Source organism: Haemorhous mexicanus, chromosome 1 (assembly GCF_027477595.1).
Source record: "Haemorhous mexicanus isolate bHaeMex1 chromosome 1, bHaeMex1.pri, whole genome shotgun sequence".
NCBI classification, from domain to species: Eukaryota; Metazoa; Chordata; class Aves; order Passeriformes; family Fringillidae; genus Haemorhous; species Haemorhous mexicanus.
Window position 1 is genome coordinate 44,468,041 of NC_082341.1, and position 27,676 is coordinate 44,495,716.

At 40.2% G+C, this 27,676-nt stretch overlaps 2 protein-coding genes across 7 annotated transcripts in view; one reads left to right on the plus strand and one right to left on the minus strand.

The window, feature by feature from the left end:
• The window catches only part of LOC132323683 (transmembrane channel-like protein 2), a 140,566-nt gene extending 126,548 nt beyond the window's left edge, over positions 1-14,018 (minus strand). The window contains exons 1-4 of the mRNA XM_059839223.1: positions 14,003-14,018; positions 13,868-13,902; positions 12,127-12,622; positions 11,544-11,843 (exon numbers count right to left, since the gene is read on the minus strand). Of these exons, the coding sequence (XP_059695206.1) occupies positions 11,544-11,843; positions 12,127-12,622; positions 13,868-13,902; positions 14,003-14,018 (847 nt within the window). The remainder of the gene's footprint in view (positions 1-11,543; positions 11,844-12,126; positions 12,623-13,867; positions 13,903-14,002) is intronic.
• MYRIP (myosin VIIA and Rab interacting protein) overlaps positions 12,117-27,676 on the plus strand; it is a 210,634-nt gene continuing 195,074 nt past the window's right edge. For 2 of the 6 annotated variants that reach the window (XM_059847977.1, XM_059847958.1), the window contains exons 1-2: positions 12,117-12,335; positions 26,043-26,192. In XM_059847977.1, coding sequence (XP_059703960.1) covers positions 26,083-26,192 — 110 coding nt within the window. In that variant the 5' untranslated portion in view covers positions 12,117-12,335; positions 26,043-26,082. The remainder of the gene's footprint in view (positions 12,336-26,042; positions 26,193-27,676) is intronic. The other 4 variants (XM_059847957.1, XM_059847969.1, XM_059847952.1 and 1 more) reach the window with 4 other exon arrangements.

Here is a 27,676-nt window from a genome sequence, read left to right on the forward strand (position 1 = left end):
ATCCTCAGGAGAGCTCAGACTTGAAGGAGATCAGGTTTTCTTCCTGTGGCTGGAGGAACCCAGCAACACAAGCCTTCGTCAGTGGCAAACAGTGAGGTAAAAACTTGTTGATGAGTCATGCTGAAAATCAATATTTCCTCTGCAGTTTAAATTGTAAGGGAGATGGATGTCCAGGGTACATTGATCTGAGTGTAATCCGTGCTGACATACTCCCTGCATTCCGTGGGAATACATGGTGGCCTAGTCCAGAGAGTAGACAAGTGGACTTCAGTGTTGGCACATTCATCTTTGTGCAGGCACTGTAGGTTAAAGGACACCTCGCAGGCCCAAAGACAAACCAGGGACAGGGGGATGGGGTCCTTTGGAAGGAGAACACGGCAAATGAGGTAAATGAAATTACGGCTATTTTAAGGAAATCGGGGAATCTGAATGTTCCAGAACTGTGATCAGGCTGTTATTCATTCTCTCATTAAGCTGACTGAAGTGCAAGTTGCTGGATTAAAAAAAACTTTTTGAAGGCATTTTTTGGCCAGACATATTCCCTGAGCTAGTTCACTGTGTGACTGCCCAAGGAGAGAAAAGCATGACTGAGGAGGAGCAGAATGGCATTTGAACAGAGCTTCCATGCAAACTGGCTTCTCTTGAGTAAGGAATAACCAGCCTCAGAGAATTTGGGCTATTCTTACCATTACAATGTTTAAAATGGCAATTGTCTCATCTTTTCCCATTCATGGGTTCCATTTTGCTTAACAAAGAGCAAACTTCAAACAGCAATTCACTTTCATCCCTTGAATGAGGTTCAAGGCGATGTATAAATCATGGATTTATGATTTATTCTCGTGCTATCACATGACTATTCAAGCTCAAATCTCTGCAGAGAGGAGGTATTTTAAGAAGAAATAGCATAAATGTGGCCAGACCATTGACGATGTTGTCCTTGTCTGTGGATTACGGGGGCATGTGATTCATGGGAACTGTAGAGGATGAACTTCAGGGGCATCATGCTTTCTTTGCTGCAGTGCAAGCACAGAGGTCAGATTTTAATACAAAAGGTCTTGACATTTCCCATTGGAAAGATTCTGTTTCAGACCAGTAGAGGGAGAAATCAGGCCAAAGACATTAATTAGTTTTTTCATGAAGATTTATGGAGGGGAAAAAAGTCTAATTTATCTCTATAGTTAGAGTGCAAGAACAGTTGTCTGGGTTGCTGCTGGGTACTTTGCTGGTGCCCTTTATTATTCCATTCAATAAAAAGCTAACAAATAGTAAGTACATGTTATATTTTTCTGACTGGGAAAAAAGAAGACAATTTAATTTGAGAAGCAAAATTTTAGCAGTCAGTAGCTCAAAAATGCACTGGAATATTTCACAAGGTAAAAAGAAACTATTTGCGCATATGAAACACTTTCTTGCTGCAACTCAAAAAAGTTAATCTTCTGAAAAGTATATAAGATGCAATGTCCCAGAAGACCATTAAAGAATCTTTGAAATAATAAAGCATAATAATAAACAAAATAGAAAATGTAATCACGTACGGATTTTGGGCAGTGACTGAAGTTATCAGTGTCATCCATGATAGATTTGGTACAGCATAGGCGGAGGGGTAGAATAACTTGCACACTCAGACCCTGCATTTAGGAGAAAAACCACCAAAGTAATTACACCTAGAGAGAAATGAGGTTGTCTGAGACTCACCTTGTTGGTGCCACTGTTTCAACTATAGATGCTCTGATACAGATTCAGAAATCACTCTCCTTGCACAGTCTCATTCTCATTTCCTTGTAGAAATGGATGTGACAGTCATTTCCAATGCTGAGTGTACTCTTTCCTTCCCTTAGTGTCTAAAATATGTGCTGCAAAGTTTCCAAATCTGATTGTGTTTACTTTAAAATATAAATCATATCAAACAGTAAGAAAAATTTGAAGCAAGCAGCGTGATTTTACAGCAGAATGCAGGTGACTCTGTGGCTCTCTCAGGACTGGCTCCATAGATAAGCAATACCTTTGGGAAGTTCTGTCCCCTGCCAGGGCCATAACAGAGGAGCTTCAGAGGAACAGTCACCCTTGATTTCTACCCCAGAGCCTCAGAGGAACTTTCATATCCTACTTCGGGTCATTACAGACTGGGAAGAAAAGAATGAGATGCTGTGACCATGGTAATACCAGGGCTACATCAGGCTTCAGAGCTGCATTGCAGTGTCCTGATGTTGCTGGAATTTCTATAGCAAGGCCAGAATGTTGTTCACTGCTTTGGGATGGAGCGTCTTAGTCAAAAGGAGATCCTGTGATTCTGGAGTGGAATGCCAAGGAGGAATCAAACTGTGATCCAAAAAAATGATATGACCTCTCCAAAAATGATGTGGGACTCCTGTAAAATGAGAATTTGTTGCTGCTGAGAGCTCTTGGAAAAGTTTTTAGGGATCTTTTTCTTCCCATATATCTGTACAATTTTGTCCTTCCTGAGTTCAGCTTTTGATGGATGAACTGGTCTCAACCAGAGCCTTGGCTGTTTCACTGTTGCTTTTTTCTTGTATTGCTGAAACCAACCTTTCACATAACTTTTACTTGAAATAATAAATGTAAGTAGCCCCATATGTGAGTAGCAGTCCTGCAAAGTAAGACACAAGTTATGCAACAACACAGTCACACAAGGGAACTTGGAAAGGTGTGTGTTTATTTTCTGCCTACAGGAATCACTGACTGTAGTCTCTCTGATCAGTTATTATTACAGTACCATCTCTCATAAAATATCAGGCGCAATGTAAGCAGAGATGGGAAAATTGCAGATTGTGTGATTTTTATCTCTTCACCTAGTGACTTTAAAGAGACACTGAATGAGTCTGGAAAGACAACTTGTGTGTATATCCATACAAGAGGACTCTCTTGGTTAAGATGCCATATTAGCTATAAACTAATGGGAAAAGATTTTAAAAATTTTAGCAGATTTCCTGAAATCTACAGACCTTTCTTTATCTGAATGGCAGGATCTGTGGTCTAAAGTTAATTAATGCTCCAGTGAAAGTTAGGAGAATGGATTTCCCCATTAACAACTGAACACAGTCCACCAATGTAGTTCATTTGTACTTCACTTATAATTTCTGTTTTCCCTTTCCCTGAGTTCCTGAGATTTGAGATATCAGCTTCCACGAGTGTGTGCATCTGGCTCCCTATAATTTTTTCAATAAGTAGGAATGAATGTTGAGGTCTCAGAGCTGACCACCAAAGCTGGTGCTCATGTCCTGCTCCTGAACTGTACTTGGTCAACAGACTGAAGGAATTTTAGTATTCATGTAGTTGGTAAAACCCTATGTATTTCTGTCTTATCAATAATTTATCCTTACCCTCCCCATCTGCTGTTTAGAGAACCTCTCCTCACAGATAAAACTTTGTCTGGGGCCTACAGAGATCCTGAATTTCTCTGCTCATCCCTTTGCATTCCCCTTCACTTCTCCATTGGCAAAATATCCCCTTCCACCAAGTGGAGAACCTTAATAATGCCTTTGAGAATTGAGTAATTTTAAATTCTTTGGTATTTCATATGGAGATGCTTTAAAATGTTTATGCATGTAGTAGAGATAAGATTAAGATGCAAGAAAGGGCAATATTACTGCAAGTGAAACAAATGAACCTCAGATATAAAAGCTAAAGTCTTACAGCAACACTGGCTTAACAATTTATTTGCTATTCTGTTTTAGGGTTTGGTTTGGGTTTTTTTTTTCAAATAGTTATAGCTTGTGGTAGAGCTATTTGCATCAAGTGCAGCAACAGGACATTAAAAGTGTAACTGAAACTATTCCTGTTAGTGCCATTTAATATAGACCATTGAATAGTTTAGAAGTAGTGAAGTCACATAATGCTCACGGTGTATGCTGGGTCACTGCTAGTAGTTGCTGTGGAAACCTTATTGTCTCTGCTACCACAGCAGTACATAATTGTAGCAGGTTTGCTTTTTCAAGAATTACATTCCAGACCATTTCAGAGAAAAAGAAATATTATTAACCTTCACCAAATGTAGTTTCATTAAAGGAGAGCAAATTTCTCACCTTTCTGTGACCGGTGTGGTAATGGGAGGGAGGCTGCATTTCAGAGGCCACCTCAGGACCACTCCAGCTTTGCTGTTCAGGCACAAGGAAATAAAGCTACAGAACCAGGAACACTTGCAGTAAAATGGGCTGAAATCTCCAGTAAGAGGTATGGGCCATCTGCTTTTCCAGAAATCAAGCCATCAAGCAGTGATGGCTGTAAAAGCTTTATTGCCCATTGATGGAGGCCTGTTCTAAATGGGTTTGCATACAGGGAGAATTCAAACAATGCCAACTTGTTCCAGGGAACACGTGCAGCACACTGGTACCAGCCAGCACATGGAAAACTCCATGAAGACACCTACCCACGAAGGCTGTGGATGGCCACGTTCTTCCTAGGTATATTTAAAGAAAAACATTGATATGCAACTTAATATTTACGGTTAGTGACTAATGCTTGCCCACCTGGGCAACCATCCTGTTAGCCTTCCCAAGTCCTGCTGTGAGGGCCACAGGCATCTTTCCTGACACAGAGATGCTTGTCAGCAAAGAGCTAGTGCATCAGGATAATTCCTCATAAGAATGACCACAAGAAAACAACTGAGGGCTTTCAAAGTGAATGCCAAAGGTTTGTTTTTTTTTATCAAAAAGTTGTTGGGTTAAGATTTGGCTGCAGAGCTCTCTGTTCCTGGTATCAGAGATGGTATCACAATAAGACTTACTATTCTCTGTGCTAGACCCTATTTCAGTAAAAATTATCTAAAATTGCTTTAATGACTTTGTTAATGATTCACAGATATCTTATATGCACTATTTACTCATCTGTCTTTGTTACCCCATGGCCTAAAGTGGAGATGCCACTGAGAAGAACAACAGTAATTGGCTCCCACAGGAAAATGAACAGTTCAAGCTCTGCAATTACAGACTGGTCTCTCCCCTTAAATACTTAATTAATAGATGTGGGTATTCTAGGTTTTAAAATTCTAGTGACTGTATTTTTATACATTCACCAGGAACTTGGATAAGGAAATGAAGCTCAGTATATAAATATTTGTCTGGAGTGACACACCCCTTCTGGTGTATCTGAGAGCTGAGAGTTTCAGAGCTGAGCAGGGAAAGAGGACATATGTAATCTGGGCCTGGGTCTGCTGGAGGGCTGGTGTATGCCAGTTTGCACACTGGAAAGTTGGTTCTCATAGGAATTATAAAAATGAGACATTCCTGAAGTCTAGCTGTTGCTAATTTGGTCAGAGTGGAAGGGGTTAAGGAATAAGTCTTGCAGGGCTGATGCTGGTCTTGCAGAAGAAGAGTGCATCCATGCAGCCCTCTGCAAGGACAATGCAAGGTAAAGTGACATGGTCCTGTCAGACACAATACCTTTAAAACAAGATGGAAAAGTAAAACGGCTGATCTGAGGTCCCAAGGCAGACACAGAAAAAAGAAACTTGTGTGTATTTGGGACAATCCCTGGAGGATTTGATTTGAACACAACCACACAGTCATTTCTGCAGCTTGTGACAGATATTATCCTGCTCCAGTATATCCCATGTTCTTTTGGGGGTAAATTAAATGAGAAGAATTTTACTTTGTGTGTGAGAAAACACCAAGTAACAAACTGATTATAGAAAATCCAGGGAGAGGAATTAAAGCATTCATGGGGTAAGCTCTTTGAAACAAGCACAATGTATTTTCTATGCACTTGTACAGAACAAGCTCAAAGGGTACTGAACATAATCAAGGCATGTGAGAGGTTGTGCAAGAATATGTCAAACAGTGACATGATTAGATGTGCCAGCATCTGACACATCTACTTTCACAATACTTCGACTCAGTCTTTTTCTGGAATGAGATGTTGGTAGGCAACTTTCTTTTAATGGCTTTGACTGTTGTTGCTATACATTTGCCACTAAGCTTTGGGTTTGGGAGTCATTCCACAATGACTCTTTCTAAAGAGTCATTGTGGAAATGGATTTTGTTTGATAATTTTTATTTAATGTCCATCTCTGCTAGATGTATAATGGAGAAAAGATTCTCAAAATATCTGTTACTTCTGCTCCTGGGTAAACCTTACCCATTAGTGTATCTAACTAGCAAGGCTCAGAGACATTAATGAACCAGCTTGTGTTGTTAGCTCACCTCACTTTCATCAGGCATTTTTGCTGTTTGAAACACCCATTTTTTCCTCAACCATGCACTACTGATTCTGAACAGATGAATATCACAGAAGAAGGGACTTCACTGTAAGATGGCTGCATAAAAGTTTTGTAAATGTGGATGAAATTGTACCTATTTCCATCCAATGGTCTAATGGGAAGGGGAAAAAAGTGAGCAAACTTTTCCTCTTTGAAAAGAGGAATTTTCTCTTTGACTCAGAAATGGTTAAGTCCTATATCCCCAAACAATTGGTTGGTTGGAAAATTCAGCTGATCTGGTTTTGTTGACCTCATTTCCATGTGGAAATTACTGTCAGGATTAGGGTTTCTTTAAAAAAAAAAAAGAAAAAGAATTTCTGAAAACTATTCAGGATGTACTAAAATATAAGAATAAAAAGTATTTTAATTTTGACTAATCTTCCTTAAAGGAATTCACTGGTTTTGTACTGCCTAGGATTTTTAGGGCTCTGTTCATACAGATTTGTTTCATTATTGCTGTGGTTTTGCTTGCGAAATATAAGCATAGAATTATATAATGTATACTATATGCATCTGAGGACACTTTTTCTGTATAGAGTTATAACAAGGGACAGAAAAGCATTTAACACTATCACCTTCATTTATCAGCTTTAGCTAAAGGCAGTTGGGTTGATGACAACTTAGATTTTAATACCTTCAAATAATGAAAAACTTCAATTTATTTGAATAAGAAAATAATTTTACAGTCTTTTTATGAAAAGCAACCTTCTAGAGTGCACTCTTGTAGTCTGGCTCTAGGTATCAGAGGTGTTAAGTAAAATAAAAAATTCTTGATGGTGCTAGAGAATTGAAGCAATGAATCCCAAAGAGAACTGCAGGCATAATAGTTTTAGATATGTTTGTTTTAAACCCAAAATTTCACAGCTGTCTGTTGATTCTGGTACAAAGAAATCAAATGAAGCTGAAAGAACATATCACTACACAAGAGATCAAGAGCTAAACCAACATTCGCTCCTGTTTGTTCAGTGCTTGAATCTGTGAAGTCAAATCTGCTGTAATATGAGCATTTTCCTGTTTAGTTGGAGACTTGCATGGTTTTTCTTATTCCTCCCCTGGGCACCACATAGCTTTTTCTCTTTTTTTTCAATTTGTGGAGAAGCGAGCGGAGCTGAGCCATACTGGAGATGCTACCACATCCTCAGTGCCACCTTGCCCAGGACACAAATGCAGCTCTAAAGAAAAGCATCACTGGACCACATCCCTCCTGGTGCGTGCTCGTCCTCAGACTGATGACTAAGAAGGAGTTACTGCATCAAAGGTGGGGCTAAATGGAGAAAAAATAAAGAAGAAACAAAAAACCACCCCCTGAGGATGAAGGACATCCGCACATTGTTTCATATGTTTCAGCCACTGCCAAAAAATGAAGTCCATTCTTCAGGGAAATTGAAGAAGTCACCACACCTTTTTAAGAATTTTCTTTTTACTTGCAGAAATGTAGGAACTTAATGTCCTTGCCCATACCCATTTAGTGAGAGTCATAAGGGAAGAGCACCAAACGAGTCTTCATTTCTTTGCACGCAGCTTCTTCTGCAAACACCTTCAAGCTTGCATTTATGCACACTGAAAGAATGAGGAAATCTACAGTAGCAGCAATACAGCAGCATCATGTTCTCTTCTACAACTTATTAGCATTCTGATTATTCCCATTCTTTCCAATAATCATGGAAAGAATTTCTCTTACTAATTATGTATTGCATGTTTTTTCTCTACCATCTCTCTTACGAACTCATAGTCCTGTTGTTGCCTTTTCTTTGACCACAAAACCACAACAAAACCAAAAAAAACCACCCCTCCTTTCTCTCCCCGCACTGATCGTAAATTGTTTTTTCTGCATTAGTTACAGTTTTTCTGCAAATGTTTTCATCCCAGTTGTGAGAGTTTGGTAAGTTTGTGTCTTTTCAAAGTGTTAGCTCGCCTGGATTCTGCTGCCGCTAGGTAAATACCAAAACTTCGTCAAGCTCTCTCCCTTACTAGTGTAGGTATATAACCCCTAATCCTGTTTTCTCTCAGCTTTCCTTTTTCTCTTTCCACACTTAGCATTTATCAGAGCTCCTCCATACTCTGTGAGGCTCGTGGGGCAGGGAGCATGGTTATTGAAATTTCCAAAGGAAAGTCATGGCAAAATGTAATATCAAATGTTATGCCCTACATACTAAGTACTGTTAAAAATGTGTCCGTTCTTTTCAGTTCTTTCTCTTCTTACTCATTTTCTTATGGCCTATGAATAACTTAAGTATTTTAACTTATTATAATACTCTATGTTTTGCAGACACACTTTGTAAAATGTGATTTGTGTTTATGAAGTTCTTTAAGACCCTAAGATAAAAGGTCACAATGACTTCCAAATTATTCCCATCAAATTATTGTTAACTACATTTTGTGAAAATACTCTGAGATCACTTGAGATTAAGAGAAACTTAAGTACTTACTACTGTCTTCATTTGCTGCCCTGAGATACCAGTAGGCTGAAATAAGTTCATAATTGGTCCTTGTGGCTATTATAGCAGCTGGTGGCTTTTCAGCAGGTACGGTCCATATTTGCATCACCAATTTCCCTATTAAACTCCCTATTTTTATCAAGAAGTTTGGGACACTCAGAAAACAAACTTCACAAAGTCCTCCTGGAGATTTCTGTGATTGTCTATGAATAATCCAGCATGACTGTGCACATTGGCTAACATCATATTTCTGCAGCCCCTGTGTATCTTCTGAGGGAATACCAAACCAGAAAAAATCTTATTTTCCCAAAAAAAAAAATTATTTGAAGGTTTTGCAGCAATCATGTACTGTACAAAGGATGGCCAAAACTCCTGATCATATGAACTGTGCTCCAAAAATCTTCTTACAACTAGCAGCCCCATTCCATGGATGCTGAGGGCAGAGGGAAGTTCTTTGTGGAGTGGTACCTCCTACCCAGAACTACTGCTGTCAGGCTAAGGCAGGGTCCCACAGGTCCTGGCAGCAGCCTGCCCTGACCTCCTTACATCAGTGCAGCCAGCTGGTTACACAGCACAGCTTGGGGACAGCCTGAAGAGTCACCTGTTGGCCACTGCAGCCTTGTAGCCACAAGTTATGGCATCACTGGATTTAGTGCTGAGCATTCCAAGCAATACCAGCCTGCTTATTTCAGTCTGCATTTGGATGACTTTTTTTCTTTATGGAAAAGGCTGTATTGTGACAAGAGAAACTTACCACCAAGAAAACACATTATTTTCTTGTCCTGCACCCCGTTATTACCAGATCTGCCTCCCATTTTTACAAGATTTTTCCCATGCTTCTGCCTAAACAGCTGCATGGTTGCTGTTACTACACATGTGTTCCCCGGGTCCAACTTCTTTTTTCTTGTCTCCACATTGAGGTTGTTATCACTGAAAGATTGTATGGTCTGTACTTCATCCTAACTGTTGTGAATCTATGGAGAACTGGGAATTTCAGAACTATAGGATATGAGACAAGCATGCAGGGCACTCTTCTTTCCCTGAGGACTGCTCACTCTTGCCTGTATCCCTTGCACCTCTCTGTGCCCTGCTCCTCTCTGCAACTGCCAGGCACTGGGTGGGAAGGTGCTGGGGCATGTGCTGCTCATGGGGTAAAAATTCCCATGCCACCACTAGGGACTTGCCTCTGGATAGTTTCTCTTCCTTAGACTTCTGTTTATTCTGCATGCTTATTTAGATTCTTATTTTATTTAGTCAATGGCTCTATCTTATGTGATTCCAGGTAAAGACTGGCATATCTCAGTTTCCCCGTCCATCCCTTATGATTTGGCTTGTAGGGGTGAAAAAGAGATTTTATGCAGTATGCAGTTTTGGTGGTTTTGGTTTTTTTTGGGTTTTTTTTTGTTTTTTTTTTTTTTTTGTTTTTGTTTTTGTTTTGGTTTTTTTTTTTGTTTGTTTGTGTTTTTTTTTTCTTTTTTTACTGTGCCATGAAAAGCACCTGCTACAGATGCAAAGAGGGGTTGCTTTCTCCAAGTGAGACACCAAACCCTGTAGATGAGGACAAATAGAGCATCTAACAGGTAAGGTGAGGATACAGTCAAATAGAGAAGTCCAGCACATTATCCACAAGGTGATTACAGTATTTCTTCACTTTTGCATTAGTCCCTTTCCCCTTTTTCAATGGCACTCTGGCACTTGTTAATGGCTGGCTTAGCTTGCCACTGATTACTGCCTTTCCTGTGGAGCACTGTTGCAGTAAAAACATGTAAATGTCAAAATGTAAAACCATACTGATTTACATGTAAACATGTAAAAACCTATTGGTTACTGTACTGGTGTGGAATGAAAGAGCCTCAGGTCCAACACTTTATCTCCAGTGGTGAAGAAGGTGAAATATTACCTTGAAAGGAAAAAACACTCTCTACCTAATTGCAGAATGTTGAGGCAAGGGTGAGACATTACTCTTGAACTTAATATTAGCTTAGTAGCTTGAGTGTGAGGAGCAGGATCTCAAACAGTTTTATCTGTTTAACTTCATGGTTGCATAATTATAAGAACTCTAGAATTATTGGTATTGGTGGCTGACTTTAAAATATTTTTCTGCCAGTGTTTCAGCTGGAATATTGGAGAAGGGTTTCTATCCAGATCTTTTTTCAATTATTAAAAGTGCTCAACTGCGTTATTGATTACTCTTCTAATACAGGCAATGTGTGACCTATTGTTTAAGTCAATTCCTGATTTGTTGCCATGTCATGTTGCTCTTGAAAAAATGTTACTGCTGAAAATTACTGCTTCTTTTTCTTGTTTTTGTTTAAAAAGAAATTTCTTCTGTTTGGGAAACACTGACACATGTATTCACCTATAGGTCTGTTTGGGAAATACAAAATGATGTTTGATGCAGAGTACTTCCTAAGGTTGTTTTTGTTTGCTTGCTCTTTGCACATACATTTAAAATGAATGTGATGTCTGCCTCACAGAGCGGCACCCATTTTACTAACACAGGCAAGTGTAGGTTAGCACAGAAGTAAACGTTTACTAAACCAGTTTGTTATACTGTGAAATTCATGTAAACAAAAATACTCTCCCAGAAAATGTTTTCTTTGAAAACCTGCCAAAATTTATTGAATTAATCGGTCTTGACAGAGCACTTTGGCTGAGATCAAGTAAGTCCATACCTTGCAGTGAACAGCTACAGCTACTTTAAAATGAAGTTAAGCAAGCATGGGAAAAAAAACCCAAAACCAACCAAAAACAACAACAAAAAAAGGGGAACGAAAAATAATACCGGGGAAAAGTAATTAGCCTGATACAATAAAATCTGCAGTGATTCAGGACATAAAAAAGCGCTTCCACGTTACAGTAGTGACTCACAGATGAGCTGAATGACTGACCAGGCCGAACCTTTCTTACGACTGCCCGGTGCGCCGCATCCATACGGATGGAATTCTCGTCCGTTCCCAAAAATCGGCCTCTCCTTTCCTTTGCTAGACACCCGGCACGGGCAGCCCGCACCCCTGCAGGGCCCAGACAGGCACCGCCTGGCAGCACCTGTGCCTCTCCCGACGAGCTGGGGTTTAGGTGGCGGCCGGGCCGCAGGTGGCCCCCCCGGCCGGCGGGTGTGACAGCGGCGGGCAGCCCCGGGGCACTCGCCGGGGCGGCGGGAGCGCGGTCCTTGCCTGTCGGGGGCGCAGCTTTAGGGATGGATGCGCACCAGGGCGCGGAGGTTCGCGCAACTCCCGCCCCTGCCGGGCGCGCCGCCCCCGCCCCTGCCCGGCCCCTTCCCGGCGATTGGCGGCAGAGCCCGGGCAGGTACCGGTGCGCGGCGGGAGCTGCCGCGCCGGCACGGTAGCAGCACTCGGCGCGTCCGGCGGGGCGGGGAGGGCTGAAGGCGACAGCGACAGCAGCAGCGGCGGCAGCAGCAGAGCAGGAGCAGGAGGAGGAGGAGGAGGAGGAGAGGGAGACAGCGGCTCTCGCCTTGCACCGGCCGGTGCGGAGCGGGACCGGGGCACCTGTGCCCGGCGGCTCCGCGCAGGTGGTGGCCGGGGGCCGGCGCGGGGCGGCCGCAGACCCCGCCGTGCATGAGCGACGGGGCGCAGCCGCCGGCGGTGGCTCTGCCCGTGCCCCAGAGTGAGGCGCTTCCCGCCCGCCTGCCATTGTGGTGCAGCCCTCGCACTTGGCCGGGGGTGAGTACGGCCGGGGCCGGGGCCGGGTCTGGGGAGGGCTGGGGCCCCCCTGCCGCGGCAGCGCGGGGGCGGCCGCGCCGTGGGGCGGCCTGCGGCAGGGCCGAGGTGCGGGGCCGCAGCGCCCGTCGGGCCGGCCGGGCTCGGGCCGTGGGGGGCCCCGCGCCGCTGGGGAGGGGTCGGGCGGGGCCGGGTGTCGGGGCGGGCCGGTGGCCGAGGGGCCGCCGCTCTCCGCGGCGTCCGGGGGCGAGGCGGGCCGCTCCTCCGCGGCAGCGCGGCGTTAGGCTGTGCTTTAATTACCGGACAGATGTCTGAGCAGCTTCGTGGTGTTCTGCTGACCGCGTGGCTCTTCGAGCGCTGTCACTGCAGTGCATCATCATCCTCATTATCATTGGAGTGTTTTACTCTTGATCAACTTCCCCGGGAGCCCGGGGAGGGTTTCAGCGTGGCGCTGCCGCTGTCCCCGTTTCATGGGAGCATCCCGCCACGCTGCGCTTGTAATTTATGCTTCAGACAGAAGCAGCGTGCGTTTTCCTAGTATCAAGGTCAGTTTATCGTAACTGCTGAGGAAAATACCATATGGCTCAGACTGACTTTTCTTAGGGAATCTAATTAAGTCGGAGCCTGTGTTGTGCTGGGATTTGTGTTATGTTTCAGGCAAGCGTAACCGAATTAGATTGCAAAATGCCTTATAGCGCGTGTGTCGCTCCTGAAGCGTGTTTGCGGGGACATTAACTGTAACTAGCAATCTATTTTGACAAATTATGCTTTTTTTGTCTTATACCTACCATTTTACTATTTCCTGCATTTCTGAAAATGTGGGTAGCTGCCTCCCTATGGAGCCAGGATTTTTTTAGAATAGGTGCAGCAAAGATTTTAGCAATAAAGGCTTTTATTCATTTCTCTTGTAAGCCTTTTCTGGAAGGCTAGATAGAGAGAATGGAAGGATAGTTAGTCTAGTTCTCATATTATCAGAGATCTTTATGATTTTGATGGACCTGTCATTAAACTGGACAGGTTTTTACAGTTGCTTATTTATGGTGATATCTGTTCTCCGTTAACTGCATTGGGACCACTACGTAAGCCCCTGCTGTTAAATGTCAAACAGTAGTGTTTGCTGCTTAATTCTACCTTTAGGAAGTGAACAGAGCTGTGCAAAAAGCAGATGACATGTCTTGTATGTAGCCCCTCAGGCTACTGCCTTACCCATCACTGCTCAGGTATCAGATTGTATCAGATCATATTTACTGATGCCTCATGCCTGAGCATCTGAAAAGGTACTTGGCTCTTGTGTAGCCTTCCTGGGGAGTTTGTCAGGTAACTTAGTACACTGCAGTTAGAAACGGGTGAGTAGTTCTCTCAGTACCTGTGATACGTTAATTGCCAGTGGTGGGAATGCACACAAGTCAATTCCACCCTGGTAGCCCTACAGGGGTGAGATGTACTTAGAGCACTACACCCTGTGACAGGATTTGCCTCTTGGACCTGCTGTGTGTTCAAATGACACAATATTGTCCTTTCAGGCAGGGTAGTACCTTTTTATCTTCGTCTGAACCACTGCTGTCTGGATCTAGAAAACAGAGTTAGAACTTTGATTTATTTTCCTGAGTTGGTTTCTTGCTTCCATGCTAACCTTGTGAATACATCTGAGTGCACTACATAGAGCGTACCCAAGTCTCGGAACATGGTAGGAATTCGCCCTTCTCACTTCATAGTTGCAGTAAACAGAACACTTGAATGGCTTGTATTTAAGTAAAGGGAAAAAAAAAATCCCCAAAGCATGCATGGGTGATGATGAAGCAAGGCTGTATGTACCAAGTGCACTATTGTTCATAAACAGTACATTGGTATGAAAATGCGACTCCTTTGTATTGCTGCCAACATTAACATGCCCTATTGTTATAAGGCTGGAAACCATGGTTGGGCAGTGTAAACCACCTTAACTTCGCCTTGGAAAGCTGGACAAGTTGAAAGACACTAGCTGAATATAATTCCATGAAAACCACAGGGACAGCTTTTCTCATTGAGAAAACCCATTGGATTGTTTGAGCAGATTAATGCTGCCTTCCTGTGGAATGCTTTATTCACCTTCCTTTTGGATTCAGTTAGGTTATTTTTTTTTAGATAGATTCTTAGAGATAATAAAGGCTTCTGACTTACCTGTGAACCACTGACAGCCAGAGAATAAAACAGCTCCAGGTTTCTTATACTCTGAGGTTTATAGCGGCTTACTTTCAGAAGAAGCTTTTAGGGCTTAAGGGATGAGGCAGATGAATGCTGTATTTTGGTGTGAAGTGAAGCACACCACACTATTCCTCAATTTACCAAAGAAACTTCACCATTATGATAAAACCAGGCAATTTTACAGATGGGCTAAATACAGTGTAATTTGATAAGATTTTAAGCAGTGGTCTAGTTTTGCACATCTCTCTGTGAGATTGGTCAAAGATGCCTCTGTCTGAAATTTTGTGGATTTACAGAAAGTGAAGAGGAAAACATCCCATACATATCTGATACACCAGTAAGTGCTGTATTTTTTAAAACTTCATTTTCTGTGAATAAACGTTATGTTTGGCATCCAATGTCCTGAAAATAAATAAATGAAGCACACTGTAGTGGAAAGCAGTTTAATGAATCACCTTAGCGGCTTTATCATAGATGAAGAGGGTATAAAGACTGCAATGGCTTGACTGGTCAAAAACTAATACCAGCATATTGCAATAATGACAGATTTTTATGCATATTATTCAGGGAATAGAAACACAATAGATTTCCAAGCCAATATGTATTAAATTTCAATAGCACAGCAATATATGTAAATATATATAAAAATACTTTTTAATGAGTGTTCTACTAGTTAAACACCTCATGTAGCAATTTTTTACTGACCAATTAGCTCCTGAACTGAGTAAAAAAAAAGAAAATCTCTTGTTACTTTTTATTATTTTATGCTTCATTTACCTTTTGATCCATTGATGATCGGAAAAGTGAAAACTAATATTGGTGTTTGGTATTCAGATTATTGGAATTATTACTGTCTACTGGTTGTTTTAAGATATAAAGCATTACCACAGGAAATGAAATACACATTCTTCAAGGCAAAGTATACCTCCAAATAAAACATCATGCTTTGGGGTGGATCTGACTACTGTGGAGATTAATCTTGGTAAGACACTTTCAATGGCATTGTCCCCATTGGCTCATGGTAATCAATTCAGTAGTTTTCTTGAGTTTTGCTGGCATTGACTTTGCAGGCAGGCAACTCTATCCTGTCCTCTTGCTGAACACCCAAGCTCAAGTTCTGCTATGTAGCAGTTTCAAGAAGCTCTTTCTGGACTGTTTTTTGCAAAATGTGCTGCTTATTGTTGGAGAAGAATAAATGGGGCAGCCATAGTTTCTGGATTAAGTCTGTTTAAAGGGTGCAGAGGTAATTTTCTCTAGAAAGTGAAGTGTAGTATCTTCTTGTGATAGCAATCTGAAGTGTAGCCTTATTCAAAGGCTGTTAAAGTTCATGGCATTCCCACTGTCTTTAATGAGTCTTGAAGCCAGGCAACAGCCTGAAATCTTTGGATTTTTTAATAACAAAGCAATCCCTTCCCCAGCACCCTCCACCCGTCTCCATGCAGAATAATAGGTGGTTCTGCTGTTGGAAACCGACTTTCTGCTCTTGGAGGAAGACAGTACATAATCGGTTGTTTTCTTTCTTGAAAGCAAAATATGTTTATAACTAGTGGAATAAACTTTCTGTTCTGCTCTTGTGATGAGTTTTATCTCTTCTGAAACTAATACAAGAGATGCTTTGCCTATTAGGCATTATTTGTGGGACAGATGATGTTTTTATTGGGGTTTTCTTCTGGCCCTTTTGAGCTGTATGAACAGAATTTTGTGTCCCAGGGTAATAATAAAAAAAAAAAAGTGCTGGTTTGTGTCATCAAGATTAATTGCTACAGTGTGGATGTGCAGTGTATGATTTTGAGTGTGGTTGACAGGGATGCAACTAGCACTGACCTGAAATACCTCAAATTCCAGAGGCACACCTATTTTTCTAACCATTGTTAATCTTGCAAGAAGTGGGTTACTTTTTTTTCCCCTTATGAGAACTGATCCTTTTGCCTCTCAGGGATCATCCCCAGGAGTGCTTGGTGTACCTTTCTGGAAATTATCTCAGTGCTTGCATCTAGCTGTCTTAAGTGCTTTGATATTTGTTTGACAGACTGTGACTTGGATTCAAGTTAAATCACAGTGTGTGAATTGGAGCACCAACAGGTTTCAAAAACAATTGAAAGAGCTTTGGGGACGATTCAAAAAGATGATGTTGTTTTTCACTATCTCAGCTGGTCTTGATCTAAAAGTGGCAAAAATCGTCCATGTGTTGATCACTGCAAGCAGAGAAACCATGAATTGAGTCCCAAAGGAGCAGAAAGCAGTTCACCTCTAGAGGAGGATAAGCCTGATTATTCCATCTCCCACTTCTTTTCTAATGTTTAATAATAAGGTTTCAATTTCCTGCTCCAAGGTAGTATCACAGGTCAAAACAGGCAAATCGTTGGAAATACTATGGACTTGGGTTCCACACATGATTAAGTGAGGAGCCCTAGTTAGTTCCTAAAGGTGGTGACTTAACTTGATTATTCTGTTCAAATAATAAGTTCCTTGGGACTCAGAAAGGGGCCCGTGCTGGCTGGATGATTTCCTGAGCCTGTAGGAGGATAAACTGGTTCTGTAGTTTAAACTAAAGGAGCTCCAGTTTGGATCCAGCTATTGGTGAAGCATCAGTCAAAACCTGACACTGAAGTTGGCCTTTGAACTCCAGAAAATAACTGACCATGTATTATACTTGAATATAAACATTCTTTATTTGTATAAATTTATGATCCAGAACTTCAGGTGTGTGTTTAATGGTCTAGGCTCAGGTTATCTCCATGTTGTGCAGTGTCAATATAAAAAAAATCAGCTGAGCACTGGTCCAAAGCAGAGTGTCTTCTAAGCACAGTGTGAAGTATGTCCCAGTGTCAACAGATGAATCCATTAACTCCCCCACCTGGCAGATTAACCCAGCTCCTTTGGTGTTCAGAGGCTTTCTAAAGCTCTGGCTCTATTTTATTCATGTTTTATGCCACTTGACAAATGGTTACCTAAACAAACCAAAAACAACCTGCTACTGAAACCCTTTTTACAGTGCACAGGGCATACATTGTGTGTCAGCCAACTGCAGCTTGTGACAAAGTCTAAGTGAAATGGGAGATGTGGCTTTATGCATGTCATTTCATTGTTGTATATCTCATGATTCTTGCTTCTTCAAGGATAAATCAGGGTTAGAAGCATATTGCAGATGTCACAGTGAATGTGGAAAGCACAGTCTTAGGAATTTATTTTAGCTTTTTATTTTGTTAATTTACTTGCTAATCTGTAAAATTCAGTAATTTGCTGTGGGGTTTCCTGTCAGTGGTTTGAATTAACAGTGATTTACTGTATTAAATTTGTTTTCACATCTGGCAGCACTAGAGAATACTGCCTCATTGTGGCAACTGCTGTTGGAAGAATTTTCCTACCTCTAAAAATAGAACTTTTGTCCTTCTAGTCCTGCAGGAAGATTCTCTCAGTGAAAGTTTAGTTCTTGGATAAATTTTAATTATATGTTCATGGGTGGTATTTCATAAGAGGGATGAGGGATATCAATTAGTGCAACAGATGTTATGGGGAAAAATATAAATTTTACTGTATGGGCTATTTTAAGTATGCCTGTGGTATGTTTGCATATTGGTTGGATTTTATGTTATGGATGTTTTAGTAGCAGTCAAGCAATCCACACTTAATTGTTTACTTTTGTAGCTTGCATGGATTAATCACAATATGGCTTTCAAGTTATGATTAGTTTCTTAATTTATCATAACTCTTTTGCCTGTATTATTGAAATGCAGAATTAAACACAGATGCAAAATGTGTAGTGCTTCCAGAGCTGTTTGACTATAGACAAAAGCTTCACCTTTTCTCTCAGTTTTTTTTTGTTTTCATAATAAAGATGTTAATAACTCAGATGAGAAGCCTTATCACCACTTAACTCAATAGTGATGCTTTGGCATTGTGGAGGTGAAAAACCGATCTTAGTGGACCTATTGTATTGGTTAGTTTATTGAATGTTATCTCTAGTTGTTCTAACAAACAGAACTGCTGTGGTATAGGGGAAGGCATTTAACTTTGATGCACATACTTGTCATGTGCTGCTCCACAGCTTGTATGGCAGGGAACCTTCTGTATCATTCAGTTGCTTCAGGTCATACAGGAAAACAGGATGTTGGCATCTGAAATAGAGATCTGCACAGTAGTATCCAGAATGGGTCAAGTTGGAAGGGACTATCTGGTCATCTGGTCCAACGTCCCTGCTCAAGCTGGGCCATCCTAGAGCACATGGCTCAGGATTGCATCAGGTTGTTTTTGAGTATTCCTGGTGAGGGAGATGGCACAACCTGTCTGGGCAGCCTGTTCTAGTGTGTGGTCACCTGCTTGAAGAAGCTCTTCCTCATGTTCAGGTGGAACTTCTGAGCATCAGTCTCTGTCCCTTGCCTATTGTGCTATTGTTTGGCACCACTGAGATGAGCCTGGAAACATCCTCTTGGCACCTTTCCCCCCACCTTCAGATACTTATAGGCATTGATGAGGGCTCCTCTCACTTGTTCTCCACAAGGAGGGAGATAAATGATTGAGACTTCCCAGAGTTAATATGGCATCTGACGTGAGTTTTTCTGGGTGCTAGTACTACAGACTGGTATTTGTGTGTGTTTACACTGGTCAAGTGAGTGCTCACTTCTCTGTCTGCCTCTTAGAATAAGAGAGAAACCCTGCAATTCTTTGAAGGAACCAAGAAGTATTCACCGTTTCTATCACCTCCCTTCAATCCATGTGGCTCATTTGAGGGCCATTGATTGTGAAGTGCTGGGACTACAGGTGTCTCAGGAAAAGTTGTGGCATGTGTAATGCAGTACACGTGTGTGAATGCATTTTTGCAGTCCTCACTCTTGAGCTGATGCCGAGGGGAGAGGTAGGAGTACAAATGAGCTTTTTGTTTTGTATTCTCTTCACGCTGGCTCAAGCTTAGAAAGTACAGTGTGAAGCCTGATTTGCCAGGTGTGTTCTGGTTTGTGTTTTGATGCAAAGGTGGAAGAGGTATAACTCAGTTCAGTGGCTGCTGCTCTCTCTGTCCTGGGAGTCTGGGCATATAGAATTAAGCTCTGAGCCCCACTTTGCAGGTTAGGCATTCAAAGGGAAGCCCCTGCAGTGTTGTGCTTACAGATGTGCAAATTTCTGATTGTGTTGGACTGCTTGGGATCAGTTGCATTCCCTAAGTGCATATGCTGGCTTTCTTGCTGGCCTCTGATGATTCACTCTGGAGTTGGTTGACAGTCCATTTCAGTAATGAGCTGAATTTCATGCTTTAGATTGAAGGCACATGGAGAAGAGGCAAATCATCCAAGATAAAATTGTGTGTCAGCACATTACTGCTCCAATTTTGTCTTTTTCTCCAAGCTGTCTTCTTCATTTCTGGAAGAGTGATAGTCAGTCTCACACAGTCAGAATATTGTCAGACCCATCATCTTTATGCACTCTTCCATAAGACGGTTGCTATTAAATAGAGAAAATAGAGCTGAACATGATTTGCCTAAATTCAGCATAAACAATGGAAAAGGAGACTAAAGTAAAATGAGAATATACATTAACTAGAAATCCACTTGCATATGAAATATGTGAAATCAGTATATGCCAGATAAGCTATGATCTTTAGCAGCTGCGGGGATTGTTTGATAAGACTTGACTCCAGTTCTACCAGTGAGAAGATTATTCTGGTCCATCAATTTAGCTTTTGTATCACATTTTGAATCCCCAGTGCAATTTGTACTTGTGTATTAGTTGTAGGTCTGATACATAAGTATAAAATGGTCATTAGTTGTTATACAGATTCTCTTTTTAATATGACTTTTCTTTGGACCATTAGAGGTAGATGACAAATTAGGTTCTACAGTGCAACCTTTAGTCTTTTCTAAATTTTTTTTTTCTATTTAAATAAAACAGGTTCCATTTTTTTAGAAACACTTTTATGTGCTGTGTTCTGCCTTTAGGAGAGTGCTATCCTTATATGAGAGATGCCATTCTTTCTTGAATGAAATGTGACTTCACTAATATTTTTAATTCTGTGTTGTGGTTTAACCCCACCAGCTACTAAGAAGAAAATGAGCTCTATCCCAGCTGTCACCAGAACATTCTGCTATTTCATCTTCAGTGCATAAAATAAAATAAAATATAGAAGCAAGAGGAAGAATGTGAAACTCCTGTTTATTTCCTGAACAGCTTAAAATTTAAAACCATGCAGTACTAACCTTTGACCTGTAAGGTTTACAGTTTCACCTATTATGGTATGTTCCAGCAATCTTTTAGATAAATGTACATACAATTATTGTAATAACTTGCATTAATAAGGAACATTTCTCCCTGAAGGAACTGAAAGAACTTCATGTTTTAAAACCTGCTGCTTTACCCCTCACCCTCCCCAGTGAAACAAATGTGACTTTGCTCAGGAGCTTGACAGCCATTTGTTTTGCTGCTTGCAAATCTCTCATAAAATTAGTCCAAGGCTGAAAGCAAGATAATTTTTTTGCTTTGGTTGTAGACCCAGAATTATGTGCAGTAAAAGTTAAAATCAGTGTGGGTACAAAGAATAACATTGTCTTTGAGAACTTTATCTTACATTCATTTAAAATGTGATACACCAGACACAAGTCAGTCCCATGTTGAAGTCAGGTGGGTTGTATATAATTTGTCAATCAAAGAGATGGCCTTTTTTTTCTGATGAGTATATTTTCCCTTTTGTTATTTAGAGACATTTGTTCATTATGAGTGTAAAGAGAAGAATACACAGTGTTTTTTACTCAAGCTTCTAGATATTCTTGGAGTTTAAAAAAGATTAACAAATCTGTGGCCAGTGTTAATTATGCCTCATTTCAGACTTAATGATGTGCTAGCTGTAGTAGAAATTACTTTGGAAAGTGATGTTTTTAAAATGTTGGCTTATGGCTGAAGTCTGTTTTATTCAAGTGTGTTGACATAGTTCAAAGCACTATTACTTTTTATTTTTCAAATGAAGAGTATGACATCACAGTTTTGTGATATTTGCTTTCAAAAATTATCATAATGACCTCACATGAGCAAAGTGGCAACTTCTTTTGGACAATTCAGTAAACTAAACTTTTTAAAATACGAGGGTGGTGAAGGAGCTCTGTTGAGGACAAAGTGCATGTCTTCCTCTCTGTTTTAGAAAGGTGAACATTTTCTCATATAATCATTTTCTCATATAATCTTACTGGTGAACATTTTTCCCTTTTAAATCATATCTTGTATGATTTAAAAGGGAAAAATGTTCACCAGTAAGATTATATGAGAAATTTCTTATAGTACTAAAAGAATTCTGGAAAGAATGACAAGAAAGCTTGAGCAGTATTATTTGGGTCCTGACAGACTGCTAAAGGAAGGAAAGATGAGCTTGTTGGTGACAGAAGCAAAGATATAATTGCTAGTAGGTTTCTTCTTGATTTTCTACCTGGAAATTTTTGAAGTGGTAGAGTAGCAAAACTGAGTAGAACAGTTCTGAAGAAGAGTTTGGTGACTCTTAAGCTGAGACTATGTGGGGGAAAGGTATTGTATATGAAATATTTCAGTTGCAAATAACTGGGTTGAAGGAGTTTGGTTGAAGGAATGGTCTTGGTTCCTCAGGTATTACATTTCATCAATGCATGTCAACAGCATTTTAGAGCAAAACTTATACTGTGTTGTGGAAACCAGTGAAATCTTAATTAATTAATGATTAAAATTAAAAATGTGCTCAGAAACTGAAAGAATTGTAGGATTTTCTTGTTTGGAGAGCTCTCTTCCAGATACCCACTGTATATACCCCCCAAGCCTTCTCTTCTCCAGGCTGAGCTGTCCTAATACTTGCAGCATCACTGCCTGTGAAAGATGCTCCAGTCCCTTAGCCATCATTGTGGCCATAAGTATCTTTCTTGTCCTGGGAAAGCTCAAACTAGACGCAGGACTCCAGTGCTGATTGCTTTGCTACAGCATAAAACTAAGAAGTCTGTGTTGTTCGATATTCAGTGTGACCACTTGTATAATTAACTTTATAATGTGGTTCTTTATCAAGCCGAGAATCTGTCTTAAATATTAGTTGTCAGTTAGCCCAAAAAACTTTTTTTTTTCCACCCCCCCTCCCAGTAATGCTAATCATCTGCTGAGACTCCAAGTCCAAACAGCTTAGCTGTCATATGGGTGAGTAGGAAATGCCCTTGTTTCCTGTGTTGATGCCCTTGTCTGTGTTAAAACCATGCATTGCTTGCAGTTCTTGAAAAACATTTCATTTGCTTGTTTTTCTTTTTGCTGGGGCTTGGTTTTGTTTTTAAGGTTAAACTCAATAAATGTTTTCAATGTGGAAGTTTTAATTAGATTTTAAAATAGACTTTAAGAAATATGAAGATTAAAGTATTACTCAAACAGTTCCCAATTGTGTCTTGTAAGCCTGGGCTTTTCTGTTACAGTGCTTTAATTTGTTGAGCAAAAGTTTTCCAGGGAGTGATACTATTCCTTGTAAATCTGTGAGATTTTAGATTTTGTATTCAGTCTGAGATTTATGAAAAAAGTTCTCATGAAGGCAATCATCTGAACAGCCTCATGTAAGGTTTTTTAATTGAGGCCAGAAGTTATTTTAGGCTTAGAAGCTATTTTGTGTGTTTTAAGGTAGTTTTAAGTGTAACTTGTTACATTTCCTCTAGAGGACTTGCCATTGTGTATTTCCAAAATGCATAATCTGGATCTACCACAGAAAGGACATTTGAGAATTGTTCATAAATATTTATAAACTGCTGTGATACTCCCAGATCAGAGGTGATTTAGTAATGTGATGAAAAATTATTTCCTAGGAAAACACACAGCATTCCTTAGAGATTAATGTAGTATTGGAATGCAAACTGAGAATACCATAGAGAACAAAACCACATGAAAGTCTGAAGTTAAAGTTGCTTCTGATTTTAAAACATGTATACTTGAAATTAAGTCTTTGCCAACCCCAGATAATCAGAGGTGATGGGGCTGCCCACTTATTCCCAAATTCAGGGGTTAACTTCCCCTTTCTAATACATGGTCACAATCAGCACTGGCAGCTGTTCACAGGGACAGTTTTCTTTACTGGTGGACCAGTTTGCATATGTGGGAAAACATTATTGGTTTTTAAACAATTTCCAAAAGGGTTTTGATGAAGACCTGAAGGGAGAACTTGTTGTGAAAATGTTAATTACAGTTGTTGACTTGATGCTTAAGATACTAGGAGGTCAAAGATGAAATTCCAGTTACCTTCATCATCTCATGTCTCAGAAGATTGTAGCCCTAGCATGCAGGTGTCTCTACTGGCTCCAGGAATTGCTTAAAAAGGTTTTATTTCCTTTTACTGTGTATCTTGTATTTTCCCTTTAAGTGTAGATACAGGAAAAAATTACTTGGAAAAGCCCAGCTTACTTCCCCATGGATGTGGCTCTCCTGTGGTGAAGCTCTTCCATGCTTTTAGAAAGGCAGAGATGCCTTTGCACTCAAGTGCTTTTTGTGGAAAGATCTGAGCAGATATTCCTAAGCCTGAAGGGAAGGATGTGTCCCAGGGCATTTCATGCTCTGTCTTTGAGCTTCAACCCAAGTGTTAGTTCAGCAAACCCTTTTATTTTCCTAGCCAGGCACAGTGAGGTTTTGGTGTAAGAACTGTAGGTGAAAGGACAGAGGAAAATCTTAATATTCCATGGAAAATTTTGAGAAGATTTATGCACGTGGCATTGAAAAAAAACCATGTTGCCAGTTGTTCCTCGCCATGTTTTAGCCAGTCTTTATTTTAACATATATTCTTGGTCTTGTGAGTGAGATTAATGAAGACTACATACAGTCCTTTGTTTCTTTGGCACTCTTCTTCTAAGCAGATCAGGGTAATTTCTTTTTTTAGAAGTAAATTTTTATGGCCTTTGTTAAATACTCATTGTCATCTTCATTAGTAGATTCAGATTCAAGCCAGAACATTGTGACTTTTCTTCAGGTGTATGATGAGCATGTATCTTGTTGGAGGGATCTTGTCATCTTGATTCCACCTAAGCTTGTATACCATCAGCTTGGTTTTGCTGAAGTGTTGTGTTTTTGAAGAGGAGTTTATTCTAATCTTCATGAATATGCTAACCAAAACAGAAGGAATAAGCAGTGCCCTCCTTCTGTGTGTGTGTGTGTTTTTCTTGTTTGAAGAATGGTAATCAGATGATGGTAGGAAGGTAAATATCGTACTAAAAGAAACCCCAGCGAACTAAACAAAAAAACCCAAACTAAAACCAACCAGCCACATCTCACATCATTATCTGTGTAGCAAAAGAAATGTTTAGAAAATAAAACTGATTTTTTCCCCCATGGTTCTTCTTGCAGTAGTACTTGGAGCACTTAATTGTATGCCTTAGCAGTTTTCCTTAGAGGTGTGGTTTTCTTGAGCCAGAACCAGTTTAGATGCTTTACATAACCTCATCCACTTGCCACTCACCATGGATGAAGAGTCAGTAATAGTTACCTCTTGTACACTGTATGGGAACTTTATTGTATTCATGGTTATTATATACATTGCTGGAGGCTCATAACAAAGATGCCAAGACTGTCTTATGTTTCTGAAGCTGTAACACAACATGAAGATGGACACCTCTATGATTGCCCAAATAATTGCATAAATCAAATGACACAAGTTAATACTGAGAGCTGAATTTATCAGAATTCAATTAAATGAGTAAAAGTCATGAGAAAATAAATTAGAACAAATTTCATTAGTGAAACTTAATGGACCAAGCTCTAGTTCAAACTTTATAGTACCTTCAATTCACACATATTAACTACTACTTTTTCTCCTGCAACCTTATAGTGGTAACATCTAAATATAGATAGTGACATCTAAATCTTTTCAGTCACTCAGGGAAATCCATTTAAAATTTACATGCTTACTTTTTTAAATGGTTCTTTAAAATAATTCCTGATTTCTTAGTTGGCTGTAAAATAATTTTTGAGCGTTACAGCAGAATATGTTCTCTGTTCATAGCCAGTGGCAGGGATTGCACTGCAAGCAGTTTTATAAAATCTTAAGAAATGTCTAAACCTGATTAGTTAAACATGTTCCTTTATGAGAGCAACGCTGAGGTTTGTCCTCAGCATTTCTTATTATCCCAAATAATTTATCTTTTTCATTTATATTTGAAGGGGGGTGGTTGCTTTCAGTGCGTGGAACCTGCAAAATAATTCTGAAGTCAATTCTTCAAGTTGTACGAGGGAAGTTTAGATGAGATTTTAGAAGCAATTCCATCACTGAAAGGTTTGTCAAACATTTGAACAGGTTGCCCAGGGAAGCGGTTGAGTTACCATTCCTGAAGGTATTTAGAAGATGTGCAGGTGTGACACCTAGGGACCCGGCTTAATGGTGGACTGGGCAGGGCTGGTTTAATTGCTGGACTCAGTGTAAAGGGTGTTGTCCAGCCAAAAAGATTCAAGTCTTTTATTTTTTGATGTTTATGGCAGCAGCTTTCTTTTTGTGATGCTGATCTCCATGCACTTGTGAAAACTATGAGTACTTTCAATTTATTTTTTTATTTTCTTTTCTTTTTCTGATTTCAGATATTCCTTATAGTTATTCATATCCAGGGCCCAGTGTATAATGGGGAGAAAACTGGACCTTTCTGGCTTGACTGATGAAGAAGCAGAGCATGTGCTCCAGGTGGTTCAGCGAGATTTCAGCCTTCGTAAGAAAGAAGAGGAAAGGCTGAGGTAAGGATAAAAACAGGATTAAAAATATTGGTGTATTTTGATTATTACAAACTGGCTTTGGAAGAAGTCAGAGAACACAGCATTTTTGTGGTGTTCTATGCATTAATTATCATTCCTGTCACAGAGGCAAGAAATATTCAAACTCCTCCACATGAATTCAATTACTGAGTAGTAATTAATTTTTGCATTCAGTCTGTCCTAGATTAAACCACAGAAATGGTCTCTAAATCACCTGTGTATATCTCCTGGGTAGAGGCTAAGTAGTGTTTGATGCAACAAAAGCAGAAGTTTATGTTAAGAGAATTTTTTCCCTGCTGTAGTCAGTTCCGTCTTTTTATTCAGAAACTTTGTCTACATGCAGACATCTGAAAGTGAAGAAGTTCAATCCATCTCTTTCCCCCGAAGCAGTCAGTGGGATGTGTTATCCATTGTATTGAGATAACTTTGCTTTCAGTAGTCTGTGTACAAAATAATGGCAAACAGAAATAATCCAGAAGAAAACAGGAACTTGTTGGCAAGGTTGCTGAGGAAATTTGATATGTGACAAGGGGACTACAGATAAAGACCTGAATTGGTAGATGCAGTATTTTTCTTTCTCGTTTTAACAATATTTTCTTGAATTATAATGCCTGATTTTTTTTATTACCTTCTTTGAGCACATAATTATTTATTATCCTTCAGAATGCTCTGAAGTCTCTATCTATGGTTGACAAATGCACGTTCTCTTTGTGTGCCACTTTTATCTCAGGCATCATCTGTTTCATTTAGTATCAAGCTGAAGTCAACAGAGCAGGAAGATGACTGAACTCAACAGAAAACTAGGCATATATACCGTGTGCAATTGAAACTCTCTCACCTGGAACATTAGGAGCAAGAAATGTGTCTTGCAGCACAGGCGTACTTCAATTTTAGCATGCTGTGCAAGTTCTTGCTTGGGTTGGTCGTACAAGCTTGCTGCAGGGAGAAAAAACTGCATGAGGATGTGAGGATGGCACACAGAATATTGGTTTTTTGACTGTTTGTTCTACCATAGGTTGTTCTGATTAGTCTGGTAATGTTTTACAGCACAGCCAAGAGATTCTAGAAACAGCTTAAAGGGGGTGAGTGTGTGAGCTCTCTCTGGCTTTTTGTGCCATGACTGGTTGTATCTTACTGGAGCAAGCATACCACATCTGGGAAGTGCTGGGGCATCTTGCCTTTTCTATACAATAGATTTACAGTGGGAGGAGGAGGGACAAGGATGAAAGGCATGCTTGCAGAAAATTGACTGGAAAGGCTAGATAGAGGAAATTTTTACTGGTCTTTGTGTTTTTTTATTGTGCTACTGAAGTTTTTCATGACAATTTCACAAGTAGAAAACTGGTGTGAGAAGACAGCTAAAACACTGGGAACGTAGGTATATTTCAAATATATATGACTTTTGTCTTCTTACAAAGTTATGCCTTTTGCCAGTATTAAGGTATGTTAAAGAGCTGCTGTATAAT